We start from the raw sequence: 16,583 nt of genomic DNA on the forward strand, positions 1-16,583 counted from the left end.
ATCGACCAAACATCGATACTTTGTCATGGACCACTATAGGATCCCCTCATTTACTAACAGTCAGATAGGAAATCGACTATTAATCGACTACAAAACTGACTAACAATAAGCAGTGACAGAGCAGAGTAGACACTGAGTACATCATGGGGGTGGGTCCTGAGTTATATTAGCTGTCATGTGGGAAGTCCTTCTATACATTAACCACCAGGTGGGAAGATTTGCTACACATTAGCCACCATGTGGGAATTCCCACTATTTATTATCCACCTGGGTGCAGTGGTGGAACTAGCGGCGGTGCAGCTGGTGGCTTGCACCAGGGTCCACTGTGGTACAGGGGCCCATAGCCACCTGCATCCAACAGTACCACTGCAACCCACTGCCAGTGTCCCCTGGGCCCCACAGTATTTAAGTGTAGTGTGGACCGCAGTGAGAGCGGTCTGCACTACACAGTAACAAATACACTGCCGCCAGTGGGCAGGGAGGAGCGGACAGCGACGGTCGTGGCAGGAGTGGGGATTCATGTAAGTTGTGTGGGGGTTTTTTGTGTTTGTGTGTAAAGGGCACAGGCACTGACACTGGCACTGTATGGGGGGCACTACTGGGGGCACTGTATAGAGGGGGTGGTTCCTACTGGGGGCACTGCATAGGGGGACTACTACTGGAGGCAATGCATAGGGGGGACTACTATTGGGGGCAATGTATAGGGGGACCACTACAGGAGGCAATACATAGGGGGACTACTACTGCAGGAAATGCATAGGGGGGACTACTAGGGGCACTGCATAGGGGGGACTACTACTGGAGGCAATGCATAAGGGGGACTACTACTGGAGGCAATGCATAGGGGGGACTACTACTGGGGGCACTGCAAAGGGGGGACCACTTCTGGGGGCCCTATATAAGGGGCACTACTGAGGGCACTGCATAGGGGGACCACTACTGGGGGCACTGTATATGGGGCACTACTGGGGGCACTGCATAGACGTACCACTACTGGGGGCACTGTATATGGAGCACTACTGGGGGCACTGCACAGGGGGACCACTATTGGGGGCACTGCATAGGGGGACCCAAAGCATATTCATGCATCTGGGCCCACCACTATCTAGTTCCGCCACTGCCTAGGTGGGAATATCTACTGCAAACTAGACACTAAATAGGATATCCTACTGCACACTATCTGCTAAATGTAAAGTCCTGTAATACACTAGCCACCAGATTGGTAGTCCTATAATAATGCTGCTATTAGTTTGGAAGTCAGATTAAGAATTAGTCTTTATTTTGGAAATCCTACCTTGTATTTTTACAATTCTCACCTCACCATAAAAGGCTCTATTACTGTATATGTACTAGCCAACATAATGAACTCTGCTTTCTATACTAGCCAGCAGAATAGTTTATAAACCAACCCAATATAATTGGGTGAGTTTTGGAAGGTTGCCACCAGAAATGGATCTGCTTTGTACAATAGCTAATAGAATTGGATCAGGTTTTATAGCTGCCAACAAAAGGGGTATATACTAGTCACCTGGGAGGACTTTTACCATAGTTCAAAGGAAAAGGGTGGAGCTGGTAGTGGACTCTGGGCCTGATTCAGACCCTCTCGCTAGATGCGGACGTTCGGCCCCTGCGTATGGAAATTCAGGTAAGTGATGTCAAGGCAGGCGATCGCTGAGCAAGGCATAAGCACACCCACTATGTCTTGGCGAGTGACCACTTTGTGTTTACAGATGCCCACCAGCCTGTCTTTAGCCACCCACTAGTGAACGTCATCTCCAGGAAGTACAACCATCGGTACATCAGGTTCCATCGGATCTGACCGCAGCGCTTGCAGTTGACTGTACCCTACCGCAAACATTGCGAGCACTTCACCTCTGAAACGGCGTTGAAACACTCTGGCACTCCTGCATTCGCAACTCCACTCCCCCGTTACTACTGCCCTGCCCCTGTTACCACCCACAAACGGCCTCTCCTGTCACTCATTCCACTGGGCTGTCTTTGCTGGGCGAGTGAGCGCTTCCCGATCGCTCAAACTATTTCGCGCACGCGCACTGCGATGCATATGCATGCGCAATTGCATAACATCGGCCGCGTATGAGCGAGTGGCCGCTTGTGAGAGGGTCTGAAATTGAATCAGGCCCTCTGTTTATCAGCAAATATATCTGTTTGTCAGCCCTGCATATTGGGTGCAACTGCAGGAGAATATTATTTTCTATAAACTCTTTTTTGATAAATGCGTTTAGCTTCTAATTTCATTGTTTCTAGTTTTGGAAACAAAATACCGTTAGTCTTTCTTCCACTGTTTAACTTTTTGAATGCTAAGGATGACTCATCTTCAGCATGTACATTAACAATGCTATAGAAAAAGGATGCTTTACATGTAACCATGTCATAGCAATGGGGGCGCTTATATATTGTTAAATAGACGAATAAAAACAAAGAATATTTTATTACACAAAATTAATAAATAAAATATATATAATAAAAAGCCAATTTATGATTAAAAAAGACACACCACGTAAACGTATCAACCTCCAATAGAGGAAATGATGAAACAATTTATCGACAGAAATACTGTAGGCTCCGTTTAGGGATACGTAGATAAAAGTTCCTCTATATATAAGCATATAATTTGCTTTAGCTGAAATAAAACGAGTTTTTATTTCCCTTTCCACAAATAGGCAGAGTCTGTGATTGGCACTAAAAGTATTAGATGCACATCCAATGAGTTTGATTGCAGAGCGTGTTTCCAATTCTGTTTAAGACCAAATAGCCAGCAGCACAATTGTGAGGATTAAGTGACTTCGACCCTGTTTTTTTTTAACCAGGGTCGGAGACCTGGCAATTTTGACCCGGGTTGACCCTTTCACACAGAAAAAATACCCGTGTTGATCAGCAAATTACTGGGTAAAAGTGCTTTACCCGGTAATTTGCTTTTCTGTGTGAAAGGGGTATTAGTTTCATTTCTTATTAAGTCAAGTGACAAAAAATTATAGATACTGGGCAAAATCAACAGTTCACACAGCCTGCGTTAATTTCCACACTCCCCATACATTAGTACATTAGTATGGGGATGTAGAAATTAGGCCATTCATCAAACTCAGAAAATTATGTATTTTCGGAATTTGATGGTGTTACTATACGCCACTGTCAGGTGGCGTTTAGCGGGTTACACTTACCTGCTTTCAGCTGAGTAGGTCCTCCAAGGCTCCCTCCGACGCTCCCTGGTCCCTCCTCCGGCTGCTCCTCTGACTGTGTTCCCCCAGGAGAACACAGTAAAGTTTTTTTTTTTTTTTTTTTTTAAAGTAAAGTTTTAAAAAAAAAATCTTCACCCAGAGGTCGGGGTCCGCGGCTACAGCCTGTGAGCCAATGACATGCGGCCTGGTAGGTGGGAGAGGTGAGCGGAGGGAGTGGGTTAGGGAGGTGGACTGACAGAATTACCACAGCTGTAATCAGTGCTGCGCATGCGCTGCTTTTGTGAATGTAACGGCACATGCGCAGCACTGATTACAGCTGCGGTAAGTTAGAGCAGATAGGGAAAAGTATCTATTTTCTGAAAAACTGTAATTTCAAAAATGATGATGAATTCCTCCGGCAATTAGGTAGAACTCCTTGCGAGTTCGAAACCTAATTACCTCCATCGATTTTTAAGTAATGATGAACAGGCCCCAAAATGTCTAAGGGGCCTATTCATCATCACTTTGTCACAAAAGCAGGTGAAAAAGCACATTTTCACCTGCAATTGTGACAATTAAGTATTCGGGCCATTCATTAAGAAAGTGAAGCAGGAGATATCCCAGATATCTCCTACTTACCTTCCGTTTACGGAATAGCCCGCTGTCCCCATACACTAGTTTGGGGACAGAATTCATCAAGCTCTGAAAATATTATGTTTTCGGAGTTTGACTGCGGAAGCATTCGCCATCTTGGGGTTCACAACCCGCTCTTCCCTATGGGAAGTAGGTCTGGGTTGCGAGAAGGTTTCCTTTCAGATCCCTCCGCCCCTGTCCGGCTCCTTCCGCCGGACGTCGGGGCTCTTGTGCACATGCGTGACCTGTAGGTCGTGCATGCGCGCCGCCGTCACTGCTCCGACAGGAGCAGTGAAAAGATTCACTGCTATGAAAAGGAGCAGTGAAGCCACTCGAAGGGGCAGCTGATTTCACATCAGCTGCCACCGCGCCGGAGCAATGATGAATTGCTCTGGTGGCCGTGGAAAATTAGAATGTTAATTATCGGGGTCCGTTCGGACCCCGATAAATAACATCATGAATAGTTGAATAATTAACATCATGAATAGTTCTTTTCATACTCTGTGTCCAGCGTAATTGGGTACATCTTGATGAGGTAAGCAGGCTTAATACAGCATGCCACTATATTGCCTTATTACTTCATCTAACTCTCACTATTTTTTTTTTTCAGCTCTGTTCACCAAACAGGGATTTTTGCTAGTAGTTTATGGAAGAAGAAATATATTCGCTTTGATGATTTAAAACATACACCATGAAAGATACATAAGATTTATCTGCTGACAATTTACAGGCTAATTAGGTTTTGGAAGACTTACAGTAATCATTATGAACTAATGTGCAAATGAGGTCACAGTGTAAACACATATAAGAAAATATGTAAATTAGCATTTCGGAGTACAGTGGAGCTCATTCAGACCTGCTCGCAATGCTGAGCTCTCTCGCAGCCATCAGGGGGCGGATATGCAATTTCCGTGATCGCACAGCCAGGCTTCAGGACGCCCTCTATGTCTTAGAGAGCGACGGCAGAGTGACTGCACGCTAGTGTAATGACTAATGACGCCCACTTTTCATTCTAAGCACACGTCATCTCCAGAAAGTGTATGATTAATCCGAACCATCGAGAACTATCGGAGCTGCACGCAGCGCTTGAGGTAGACCCTACTCCCCCGCAAGCACTGCGATCATTGCAGGCTGAAATGCAACCAGGTGACGTGTACTATGACACTTCCAGGTTAACTATGTGCGCCCAAAGAACGGTGTTTTGACGCTCAGACATGCCTGCGTTCACACATCCACTCTCCTGTTTTCAAGGACCTTCCCCTTTTACCACCCACAAACGACACTCAAAGTACTGCTCCGTCTGTGGGCATACGAGAGCGATCACTTTCAAATCGCACAGACTGGCTCGCGCACGCACATTGCAACGCATATGCATGCGCAGACGGGTGACAATCGCCCATAGCAAGTGATTGCAGCTTAGCGAGCGGTTCTGAATCAGACCCAGTGTGCAGTGAGTGTGCAGATGTCTAGAACCTTAATTTCCTCTCCAAGCGGCTGGTGCTGATATGCTTAGTGTAAAAAATACATTTCTGATCACAAAAAAATAAGTGCACAAATATTGATATACTAAAACAGCCATATAAGTCAAAACTGAAACAGCCACATATATGCCTGACAGGAGCTGAATCTATTGTGGCTGCTGAATTACTGATTGCTGATGAACATCAGTACTGACTTTGCTATTGTTCCTAGCTCCAGTGCTCATAGCCTAGGCCAGGGCCGTAGAGAGCTATGCAGGGCCCACGTACAGAGGATGGGGGGCGTCGCCTAATCACGGGTGAACAAAAAAAAATCAAAATAAACACTTTTGTAGCGCCGCAAAGCGGGGAGGGCGGCGCTGTGAGCCCCTCAGCCCGGCGCAAAGCAAGGGGGGGACGCGATCATAGTCATAGGAGACTGCTGTGGCTGCTGCTTAGCATGTGTGGGAGAGAGAAGGGAGGGGGGGCGGCGCCGGACCCGGGCCCCGCCGGGCCCCTCGGGAAGCCCGGGCCCGGGTAAACAGTACCCGCTCCCCCCCCTCTCGGCGCCCCTGGCCTAGGCTGGTAGCCGTAACTTCAGGGAGGGGAGGGGAGTCCCGCCCCCCCTCCCAAAAAAAAGAGCCACTTCTAGCACTAAACAGACATATTCTTTATTAATGATATGTAAATATATATTTATTTTGTTTAATAAATAAAACCCAGCAAAATAAGAAATTTGTCACAATTAATTTGGGCACCACTGTAGTTCTATAAGTGCCAGCATGCTCAGGCAGCCATGGCATTATTATCAGAACCTATACAGTGGGTGTTGATATAGGTGTGAACAGTGTGTGATGGAGGTCAGTCCACATGATGAATAGCTTAACCAGGGATTGGTATATTAACCAGCTAGAACGCAGGATGCAAGTCAGCACAAGGTTATTGCAGCAGGTACACAATGCAGGAATATAATGTAACGTCCCAGCCAGGAACAGGTTAATACAGGAGGTGGGCGATATCTGGAGCACACAGCTGCACCTACACTCAGTGGTGGCGGTGGAATGTACTGTATGCAGTGCTGAGTGGTGGTGACACAGTGGTAATAGCAGACTCTATTATGGAGACACTCAGGAGCATGTCCTTTTCTTATGGAGGACGGAGGAAGATGCATGTACAAGCTGCACATGCACAGTATTGCATTGGGTCGAAGGCGACTGTGACATCAGCCCACCTCTGTAGCTATGTGACGGGGTCCCGGGGACCCTGCAGCGGAGGAGACAGCGCAGAGCACTCTTCTCAACAGGCAAAAGGTGTTGGGTAGAGCGTTAGTATTTGCATATTGGGCTGTTTTTCCTATGAGGAAGCCTTGCATTTCTGTTGCAGGTTGGATTCCCCTTTGGAGCAGTTTTCCTTGTTATAGTGTCACCCGCCTGTCATAGCGTATACTTTTTATTCGGGAAAACCAATCTGCTTATCCCCCCAGATTTGCAGCGGGCATCCAAGGCTATAAGCACTTTTTTTGGAGTGTGTGTGGTGGGGGGGAGGGGGGGGAGGGATTTTGTTTCACTACTTGGTTACTTTTTATTTGTATACAATAGGAAAGCAGACATGATGAGGATGAGTGTCTCAGCAGTCTACTTATCACTTCTCTTTGGGACCTGGTCACAGCTGTGATTTGTATACAGTATGTCCGAGGGTGGATCTCTAGTTGTGGTTAATTGGGTGGCAGCAAGGCTTCCGCAAATAGAACAGGTGTGTCATGGGCGTGTAGAGAAAATTGCAGCCTATTCAGAGGTGTTCGGGGGCAGCGATCACATTCCGCAGTTTGACCCCGATAGGTAACGCCATCTCCAGATGGCACTACCCTATAGTAGCCTATGAGCTACTATTTCGCAAAAAATATGGGGAGATTGTTCCTCCAGAACCCTATCCTGCGATGGCGCCGCACATGCGTGGTCTACTGGCTCGCATGCACAGGACAGCCCAGGCCTCTGATATAGAAGGGAAATTATTGCTTTTGCTATCATTTCACTTCCATACACATCGCAGGGACGGGCTACTTTCATATCCCCTGTCCCTGCATGTGATTTTTAGTGCATTTTTGAGAATGTGAATTGTTATTGCCACGAATAGCATTGATAAGAAATTCTAATTATTGGGTCTGCATCCTGATAATTAGTAAATATCCCCCAAGGAATGGTCTGTGTGTCTTCTGGGGGAGAAAGTTGCAACTGAATAATGTGAGACGGTTGTATAACTTTTTATTACTGATAAACATTTTTTTTTTCTTGTTTTAATCAAAAAATGTCAAGGAAATATTTTTCTTTGCTAGAAATCAGATACAAATAAAGGTCAAATGGATTTCTAACACACCGTTTTAAACACTCATACACTTTGTGGTGCATGGGGGTTGTGCGGATCTGTCGTTTGCTGTCACTACCATTTTCCCCAATGGCATGGACTTGACAAATCGCTTGTCAGAGAAAGGTCTGAACCTCTGGGAAAGCAGCACATTACGAACCATTCATCATTTAGGCTCTGCCACTCTGTTAACTATTTGGTGCAATGCCCCATTCATAAGAAAGTTACCCCACCGACCACAGCCGAACTTTATTGTGCAACTTTGATGTTATAGCCCAGTTTGGGATACAAGCTTACAGAATAGTAAGCAATACAGGGATCAAATTACATTAGGATAGGCATATAGGTAAGCATAGTAATGGCAGGATTCAGTGACCAACCTCTCTAGAATAAGGTAAGTCGTCCAGCCTCGATAATTAACATAATTATTGGGCCCCTCAATGTGAGGAACACCAAATAGAAAATGCTGCATATTTTAGTGCTTCCAAAGCTCCAACCTAGTAAATAGCAAAGTGTCTACTGCTAAGAAGCCTCAGATCCTTCTCACTATTATATTGTCTGGGCATTGCAGAGTGCAGGACGTTTCCATCCAGGAAAGGGAGAGTGTGTCCCCAGTAATGAAGCAGAGGCTACTGAATTGTACTTTTTCTTAGGAGAATTGTGTTTGTAGCTGAACATGTGAATGTCAGGGCATTCTGGAAAATTGGACGTTTAAATGCTTGTAACATGTTTCAGGGCCAAATGGACATTTGTATGGTCTGTACATAGAACTATTTATTTGTTAAACAGATATTCTCAATATACATGTGATATGATGTGAAGTGATAGATCCTTTCCAATGTCCAAGGTAATCCATATATACTTCATGAGTCTAAGGGCTTGATTCAGTGGTGGACTACATGCCGATGTTTGCCGAGTTGAGAGATTACTTTTAGTACTGTGCATGCGTGTAAATCGCACTGCACATATGCGTCCCAATGAATTACTGACAGCATTTGCAGTGAGGATTTGGATGCAGAATTATTGACAGTCAGTGAGAGCTTGTGGGAGGTAACGGGTGTGGCCAGTCAAGCGTGTCATGACTTTTGGTGACATGTCTTAGCCTGCGACTGCATCTGTGTACACAGTTACAATGGCTCCAGGGGCTGACTTCCTACAGACATACTGAGCAACTACAGGGTTGCTCAGACGATCGATGGTGCAACCGATAGTACGTCTTTGTAAGTAAGTGGCAGATCAGACTGGGCAAATCCCAGTGGCTATGACATTTGCATATTTTTGCAGAACTGGGGCATGCGGAATCGCAGTCTCAACAGGATTAGTGTGCATCTCTGATTCAGGCTCTGAGTTCTAGAGCTCCAGGGACCAATGTGGAGTTAAAAATAAAGATTTAACTTTCCAGTAGGATAAAAAGGTGCCATAGTTTGTCTGTATTTTGAGTTACACACATTTTGGTTGGACAGTCCAAATTTGGTAGTTCTGTCCCCCCTTTCGGATTGAGATTGCATAGTCTGTCTTGGCTAGGCAGTTGGGGAAGTAAATCCCATTCATGGTAAATTGGTGCTGAACACACCTGCTGTATGTTTGCGATGCATTCAAAAGGAGGGCAGTCCAGCACATTGGAAGCATTGGGCACACCCATTATGCATGATAACGGCCTATGATATGTGACCACATCCCCTTCTAATGTCATATTCCTGCTGCCACGAATATGGGGGGTATAGTCAGGGCTTAAAGTGGTCCTGGAGAGGTGGTGGAACTCATCTCTCCCACCGCATACTCCCCACCCCCCCACCATGCTAGTCTGACAGGCCAAAACTAGTGTGAAAACTGTTCTTTTTACACACACACTGTTGTGTATACAAAATGGTAAAGTGAATGGATGGGGGCCGCCTAGGCCCCCAGAAGCTTTGGTTTTGGGGCTATGACAGTGTGAAAAACATTTTAGATGATTTTTTAGCACTCCTGATATCAGCTGAGACTACAATGTTAGATCACTTAAAAAGAAAAAAAAAATTCTATATCATCAGTGTTATTTTTCTGTCGTGCCTTGAGTTTCTTTTATTGGGTCCTCACAAACTAGTCTATGTCACTTGGATGCCCAATGTTTTTTTGGAACCCCTATGTATTGCCTTTGCTTGATTCTTTCCTTACCTATATGCTGGTTTCTCTGAATAGATTGAGCCTCCATAGGCAGAGTGGCTCTCTGTCTGTGGGACTTCTGTGCAAGGACTTGGTGGAGGTGGAGCTAGTTCCACCTACCATTAGAGGTGACAGAACTCAGTTCCACCCCGTTCCTGCCCACATTAACCCCTGGGTATAGTTATGCACTGCATTTACACATTAACACCCCTGCTTGGACTCTCCAAGCACAAGGAGCTGTAAGTGGAAGATACGGGCAACTGTAAATACGGATGCAAGTTGTGCACCTAAATTCAGTGCCGGCTCCAACAGGCGATGTGCCCTGTGCTGACTGGGACTCCAACGCCCCATAAAAATGGGGCATGGCCTAATTACCATAGACCACGCCCCTAGATTATGCTATTTGGGGGCGTGTCTGTATGGCATGCCTCCCATTTAATGTCAGGCTGGGGGCGAGGCCAGCACTCCGTCAGTAGCTGGGCTTCCCCCAGCCCTCTCCGCGCACTGAATGGATGCCGTGCACATGCGCGTGGCATCCATTACACTTCTCTGGTGCTGGCACAGCTGCAGTGGTGGAGGTGTCCAATCTCCTGACCACCAGCGTGACACTTCGGCCCATGGGTGGAACATCAGGGCAGTGCCCAAAAAACAGGACTGTCCCGCTGAAATTGGGATAGTTGAGAGGGGTCGAACATGCCTCGAGCCAGCCCTGTCTAATATGTACCAAGATGTATCTTCACATTTTTATGTTACACTTAATACAGCTCTAATTCCAGCCCCTATTGGGCACGAGTATAAGTATATATTTATATGTATATTAAACTTTTTAGATCTCTGTAAGACAATTCTTAAAAATGTATTTTAAAAGTTTGGATTTCATTTAAAATAGTAATATTTTAATAAACAATATAGATTAATATTATGTTTATAAGTAAACCTAGTCATTGGCTTCACATTGATTATGATAGTTGTTATGGCTATTTCTTGAACATTAATGACACTTGACTGACGGAAGGATTATTTGAGTACTTATTTTGTTAAATAATGTTTGTTTTTATCTCCACAGAAAATGTCTGCGACAATGAGTTGCATCGTTGTCAAAATGGTGGAGTTTGCCACAACAATGTAAGGTGCCAGTGTCCTCATGGCTACACAGGCATACTGTGTGAGAAACAGAAGTGTGCGGAAACTGGGGGTTGCTCTTCTAAATCTGGACAAGAATCTATTTCCCATAACATCTATCTGACAACCATGATATTGGTAGTTCGACTCTGCACTTTATAAAGAACATGAATAATATACCTGCAATTTCCCATAAAGGATAAAGGGGAGAAAAGTAATATAAAGGATTAAATAAATTATAATAAAATTGAGAGGGCCTGACTGTACTAAGCCATATGTATCAATTTGTGAATGAGAGATCCATGACTGTTATGATTCTGGCTCACAAGATGGCTGCCTCAAGGACTGCTGCCATGGTAACAGAACCAGCTATAAGGACCTTCAACAGATAGAAGGCCTTAGCAACGTGGTCACCTCAAGCAGAACTGCAGCCATGGTAATACCGGGTGTAAGGACCTTCAATCTACATGGGAAGCCCCAGCAAGAGAGCTTCCTCAGGCAGGACTGCTACCATGGCAGGATGAAATGCATTATTTGTTTGCCCTTAAAATTGCTCCAAATGAAAAGGACAACAAGTGTTTGTTTGCCACTTCCACACAGTTATTGTACCTTTCTGCCCAGTGTGTGGACCAACCAAATAGCGTCATTCTTTGCTGCCAGTGCATTATGGGTAAAGGAGAGCGGCCATATTGGTCCCCTGATACCCTTACACCTGTGCTTTTGTGAACGTCGCTCCGTATACCCTTGTTGGTTGAAAGATTTTATTTGTCCGATGTTAGTGGCGCACATATCTCCCTTCCTTTGCCCCATACCCTTTAAGAGAGTACTTGTATATCATAGATACGCCATGATGATAAAAATAAGGCGTGTGATATCCAATATGAGAAAAGGCTAGAGATTAAGCAAAAATAAAATGTATTTATCCTTTTGTATTCAAATGAAGTTATTTTTCTTGAAATAATGTAAAATGTAGATTTTTTGTATTATTGCAAATCCGTGTTTAACAGACAATCTATTAAGTGAATTTCATCAAAATATCAGAAAATATTTTTTTTTATTATTATAATTTTCTTCTTTCATTTCTAAATTCTATATAAGTTACATTATATTGTATTACTCATTTTAACCCTTTGACGGCTAGAGGGGCTTAAAGTTCCCTGGGTCCCCTACAGCCGTAAATGGGTAAATTGCTCAGAATATCTTCCTTAGGGAGCGTGTGCTGGTGTAATGGAAAGCCACAAGTTTACATATACAAGACGTGTAATAATGTTCCACCAAAGGAAATTATAAATGTTTTCTTGTTGTTTTAAAACACTGGAGGATTTCAAAGGAATAAAACATATCTGAAAACGACTTAACAAACAATGTAATGCAATTTTTTTTAATCTGAATCTACAGTACAAGTCAGAGTCAACTTGATATACGTAGTTTCTAAATAACAGAAAATAGATAGGAGACAGTGCTCCTACTAGTACATAAAGCTATATTTTGAAACAGCAGAATATTGTAATGAGATAAGGGTGTGAAAAAACACATTCTCGGGGTGTCCCTTGCTGTGTACTGTAGGTCATTTGCATTTAGCAAAAGAGCTCCTTCCCCCATAGAGGCACCAGCTCTTGTCTGACTAACCTGGGGCTGGGCATCACGCAGGGGTGGATCGGGAGAGTTCCTGCTGGGCCGAACTAATGCAGCTTGCCGCCAGGCCTCCGCTCAATGTTGCGGGGCCGGCTGCTTTGATCGGAGCTCGGCTCCTATCAGGCAGCATTGGCAGTTTGGAGGAGCCCTGGATGTCTGTAGTAATCTCTGTTAGCCGCTGGCGTCACAAAATAAAGAAGACCTCAGAGTTTTGGCCTTTGTCATTGTGGAAACTAGCCTAGGCGCTTGTTTTGTTTTTTAATTACTATTATTATCCTTTATTTATATGGCATCACAAGAGGTCCACAGTGCCTTAGAGAGTACATTAACAGAAACAGTATGAACAAAAGAACTTACAGTGCAAAACATGGACAAGGTTATTAAACATTGCTGCTGCTGCAGCAGCAGTTGTAATACCTTAATGAGCAGCAGGGTGGCTAAACCCAAAGGTTTGCTGCTGTTGTTGGCAGTGGGAAGAAGATGATAGTATAAGTGAGGGAAGGAAAAGCACGAGGGAAGAGGGTACTGCTCATGAGAGCTTACAATCTAAAGCTCTCACGAGCTGTTATTATAAAATCCAATTTTATGTGCGAAGTATATGACGATACTCGGTGTCAGCAGTGGCACATACCCTCTTAAATGAGGAGGGCTGCCGCTGCCTGCATTGCAGGAAGACAGGAGACAGTAGTCACAGTTGCCACGTCCTGGCACCTGCGCAATGGATCTGGCAGGCACTGGGACGGCGCAAGCGCATATGCGGTTTTGGGACTGTGTATACCACCAGATTCTAAGGACTGCAATGGCTGCAGCTCCTAGAAGCCGGGTAGGGTTGCCCGGAAGGTAGGGGAGTTGTTTCCCATTGGAAGCACGCTCTCTGCTAATTGCTACCTGGACTGGCAGTCCCAGGGGGAGAACACACCTCTCCCTGAAACTGCCTGTTCTATGTGTGACTGGCAGGTAGCGCTTCCAATGGGAAGCCACTGCCAGTCACAGTGTAGCAGCGAAACTAGCTCACTAACGTGGCAGATTTTACTCGGGCAGCACTCCAGCTCTTAGGTAAAATCCGCCACTGCTTGGTGTACACCTCTGTTAAATGTGTCCCATTAAGAGAACATCCTAATTTCCATCAGTGTTTGTCACAGAAATGTTATAGTAGATATGCTGTAAGCAATGTAGTAAAAAGTCACACCCTCACAAAGATAAAACATGTAATAAACACATTCCCAAATGTCATCTCACCTTCATCATTTATTTAAACCTTAAATAAGGCTAAACTGAGCAGTATTTTAGGAGAAAACCTTTTATTCAATAAGGACCATATTCTGAAACTGGAGTACAGGGAACAATTACTTCAAATACTGTAAAACTTGAAAACTTTCAGGTTTCTAAACATACTTAACTCCTATATCTCCTAAGAATCTTGTACAAACATCTGCATTTTCCCTCACTGTATTGGAAAGTGAAGGTGGAGGTCGTACTCCATGTGTCTACTCCATCCCTGGCACATTATAGCTCCTATGTTCCTGGGACAGTTTCCTGATTGCCAGCAGGACAGAACAGAGGCAAAGGGGACACCAGCGGGAACACCCCTATTCTAAACACACTACTAAAGATGTGCGCTGGACCATTTTTGCTGGCTTTGGTTCTAATTTGTCATCCAGTTTTGGTTTAGCTAGAAGGCAGTGACTGGTTTTGGTTTTGAATTTTTTCCAAAAATTTATAAAAAAAGCTAAAATCACATCAATTGAGCCGATTTTGTTCCTAGAGTATCATTAACATTATAGCAGACGAAGGCCGTATAGGCATGAGAATAAATAAGAATCCTGGGTTTTCTGCTGATTTGGCTGTCTTGACAGCCTCGTTACTAGGTAGATTAGCTGAAGTTATTGGTCAGGTGGTTGGTTATCTGACCAATGGAGTGAATTGTGGGAGTGTTTGAGGATTATGCATATAAGAGGTGGTTGTGCATGTGATCAGCCTCTTTGTCAAGTTTGGAGCATTCATTTCCACTCATTTCCAGTCAATTTTGACCACCTCACAGCTCACAATATTGTTTTCATCCAGTTTAGGCCAAAATGTTGCACTGAGCTAGCTGGCTGACTAAGCTAAGCGACAGCAGTGGGTGGCACAAACACGTGTCAGTTCAACTTCCAACATGGCACATCAGGAAACAAATGTTTTCAATAATCAAGAGGCCTGAGGGAGATGGAGTATGTATGTAGTTGAAGGCAGGGAAAGGAAAGATTGGGTCGTAGTAAATTTAATAAAAATTTTTGATTCCGAAGCAAATTTATGGGGGACGAGGGGAGGCATTTACAAAGAACATTTACTCATTTACATCAGTCCTTGTCCCAGTTGAGCTCTTCAGTGGTTCTGAATTTAAAAAACAAAAACAAAGGGGCATGCAGGATGGCAGTTTAATAAACTATAACAATATGTTTGTTGTCTACACAAAAAAACAGTCAGCAATGCCCCAAACAGAGCATAATGCAAAGAAAAGAGGTGCAAGATGGAATTGTCCTTAGGCCCTCCCCGACGGGAGCAATGTCGGTGTCGCACCTGCCCATTTCGATTCTTGAACGGGTGGAAGAACTATTAATGTGTTATTATTAAAGTCTGGTACTAAACATCTCTCATCATTGTGCTTCTGGGATTATGTATGGGAAGGCTGGGAGGGGAGGAGAGGGGAGGGGGAGAACAGATGCCATCACAAAATATCCTTTCCATTTGGTGCTTGAGTTGCATCTGACCAAACATGGCTGTTATGATCAAGGAAAGCCAAGCCCATATGTTGTTACACATTGTAATGAAAGTTTAAGAAAAAAAGCAACCAGGTTGGTAAAAGGTTGAAAAAGGCATAAGAGTAATTTGCAAGTATACCTATTTGTGATTTTAGTTGAAATAAATACAGTATGAAACTGAAAAAAAGTAAGCGGCACAAACGCATGGCAGTTTAAAAAAATATCCCCCCTATGCAGTGCCCCCAGTAGTAATCTCCCCTATGTATTGCCCCCCAGTAGTAGTCCTCCCCATACAGTGCCCCCAGTAGTGGCCCCCCCTATACAGTGCCCCTAGTAGTGCCTACCCCTATAAAATGCCCCCAGTAGAGGCCACCATCCCCATACAGTGCCCCCAGTAGTGCCCCCCCGCTCTACAGTGCCCCCAGTAGCGCCCCCCCATGCTCTGTGAGTCCCTGTGCCCCCTTACACACACACATACACTAAAAAAGCAACTTACCTCATCCCTGCTCCTGCAGACGACCGCCACTGTCCACTTCTCCGGGCCCGCTCTCACTCTGCACTATGGGATGGGACAGACGTCATGGTGCCTCTCCCATCATTACCTGCTGCGGGGGGGAGCCGGAAGGCAGAGCTCATGAGTGAACTCCAGCCGGCTCCCTCTGTGGACAACGCAGCAGCCAATGAGAGTCTGTCTGACTCTCATTCGCTGCTATAACAAACTGTGGGCCTGATTCAGAGCCGGACGCTATTTGCGCTCGCTCGTTCAGAAAAAGGGACCGGATATTTAAATTGAGCGCTCGCTCTTTGCGGTCTGTTGACGCCTCTATGTCTGAGCGAGCGAATGAAACATGCGCTCGCTATTTTGTAAAGACGCCCCCTGGCCGCTCGCATCATACGTCATCTCCGCTATTTATTAGATTAATCGAGTACATCGAAAGGCGTCTGAACTGCTCGCAGTGCTTGTGGTTGGATTTTCCTACCGCAATCATGGGAACAGTTCAGGCTAAGAAACAACCAAGTGACGTGGTCGATGACGCTGCTTTGTTAATTATGCACACCCTTAAAATGCCCGTTTTGACCGTTTGGCACACCTGCGTTCGGATCACCACTCCCCATTTTCAAGCACCTTCCCCTGTTACCACCCACAAACGCCTCATCCTGTCACTCAAAATAGCAGGCACTCACTGTTTTGCGAGCGCTCGATTTCCGACCGCAATGACTGGTTTGCGCATGCGCATTACGACCCATATGCATGCGCAGTTGTGCGAACATCGCTCGGAGCGAACGAGCGGCCGCTTACGAGCGGCTCTGAATCA

At 45.0% G+C, this 16,583-nt stretch overlaps 1 protein-coding gene across 8 annotated transcripts in view; it reads left to right on the forward strand.

Moving 5' to 3' along the window:
- The window catches only part of NTNG1 (netrin G1), a 381,653-nt gene extending 369,417 nt beyond the window's left edge, over positions 1-12,236 (forward strand). For all 8 annotated transcript variants that reach the window (XM_088474047.1, XM_088474042.1, XM_088474040.1 and 5 more), the window contains one exon: positions 10,836-12,236. In XM_088474047.1, coding sequence (XP_088330173.1) covers positions 10,836-11,053 — 218 coding nt within the window. In that variant the 3' untranslated portion in view covers positions 11,054-12,236. The remainder of the gene's footprint in view (positions 1-10,835) is intronic.
- Positions 12,237-16,583: the final 4,347 nt, after the last annotated feature.

This window comes from Taudactylus pleione, unplaced genomic scaffold (assembly GCF_031769625.1).
Source record: "Taudactylus pleione unplaced genomic scaffold, aTauple2 ptg000146l, whole genome shotgun sequence".
In the NCBI taxonomy this organism is placed as follows: domain Eukaryota; kingdom Metazoa; phylum Chordata; class Amphibia; order Anura; family Myobatrachidae; genus Taudactylus; species Taudactylus pleione.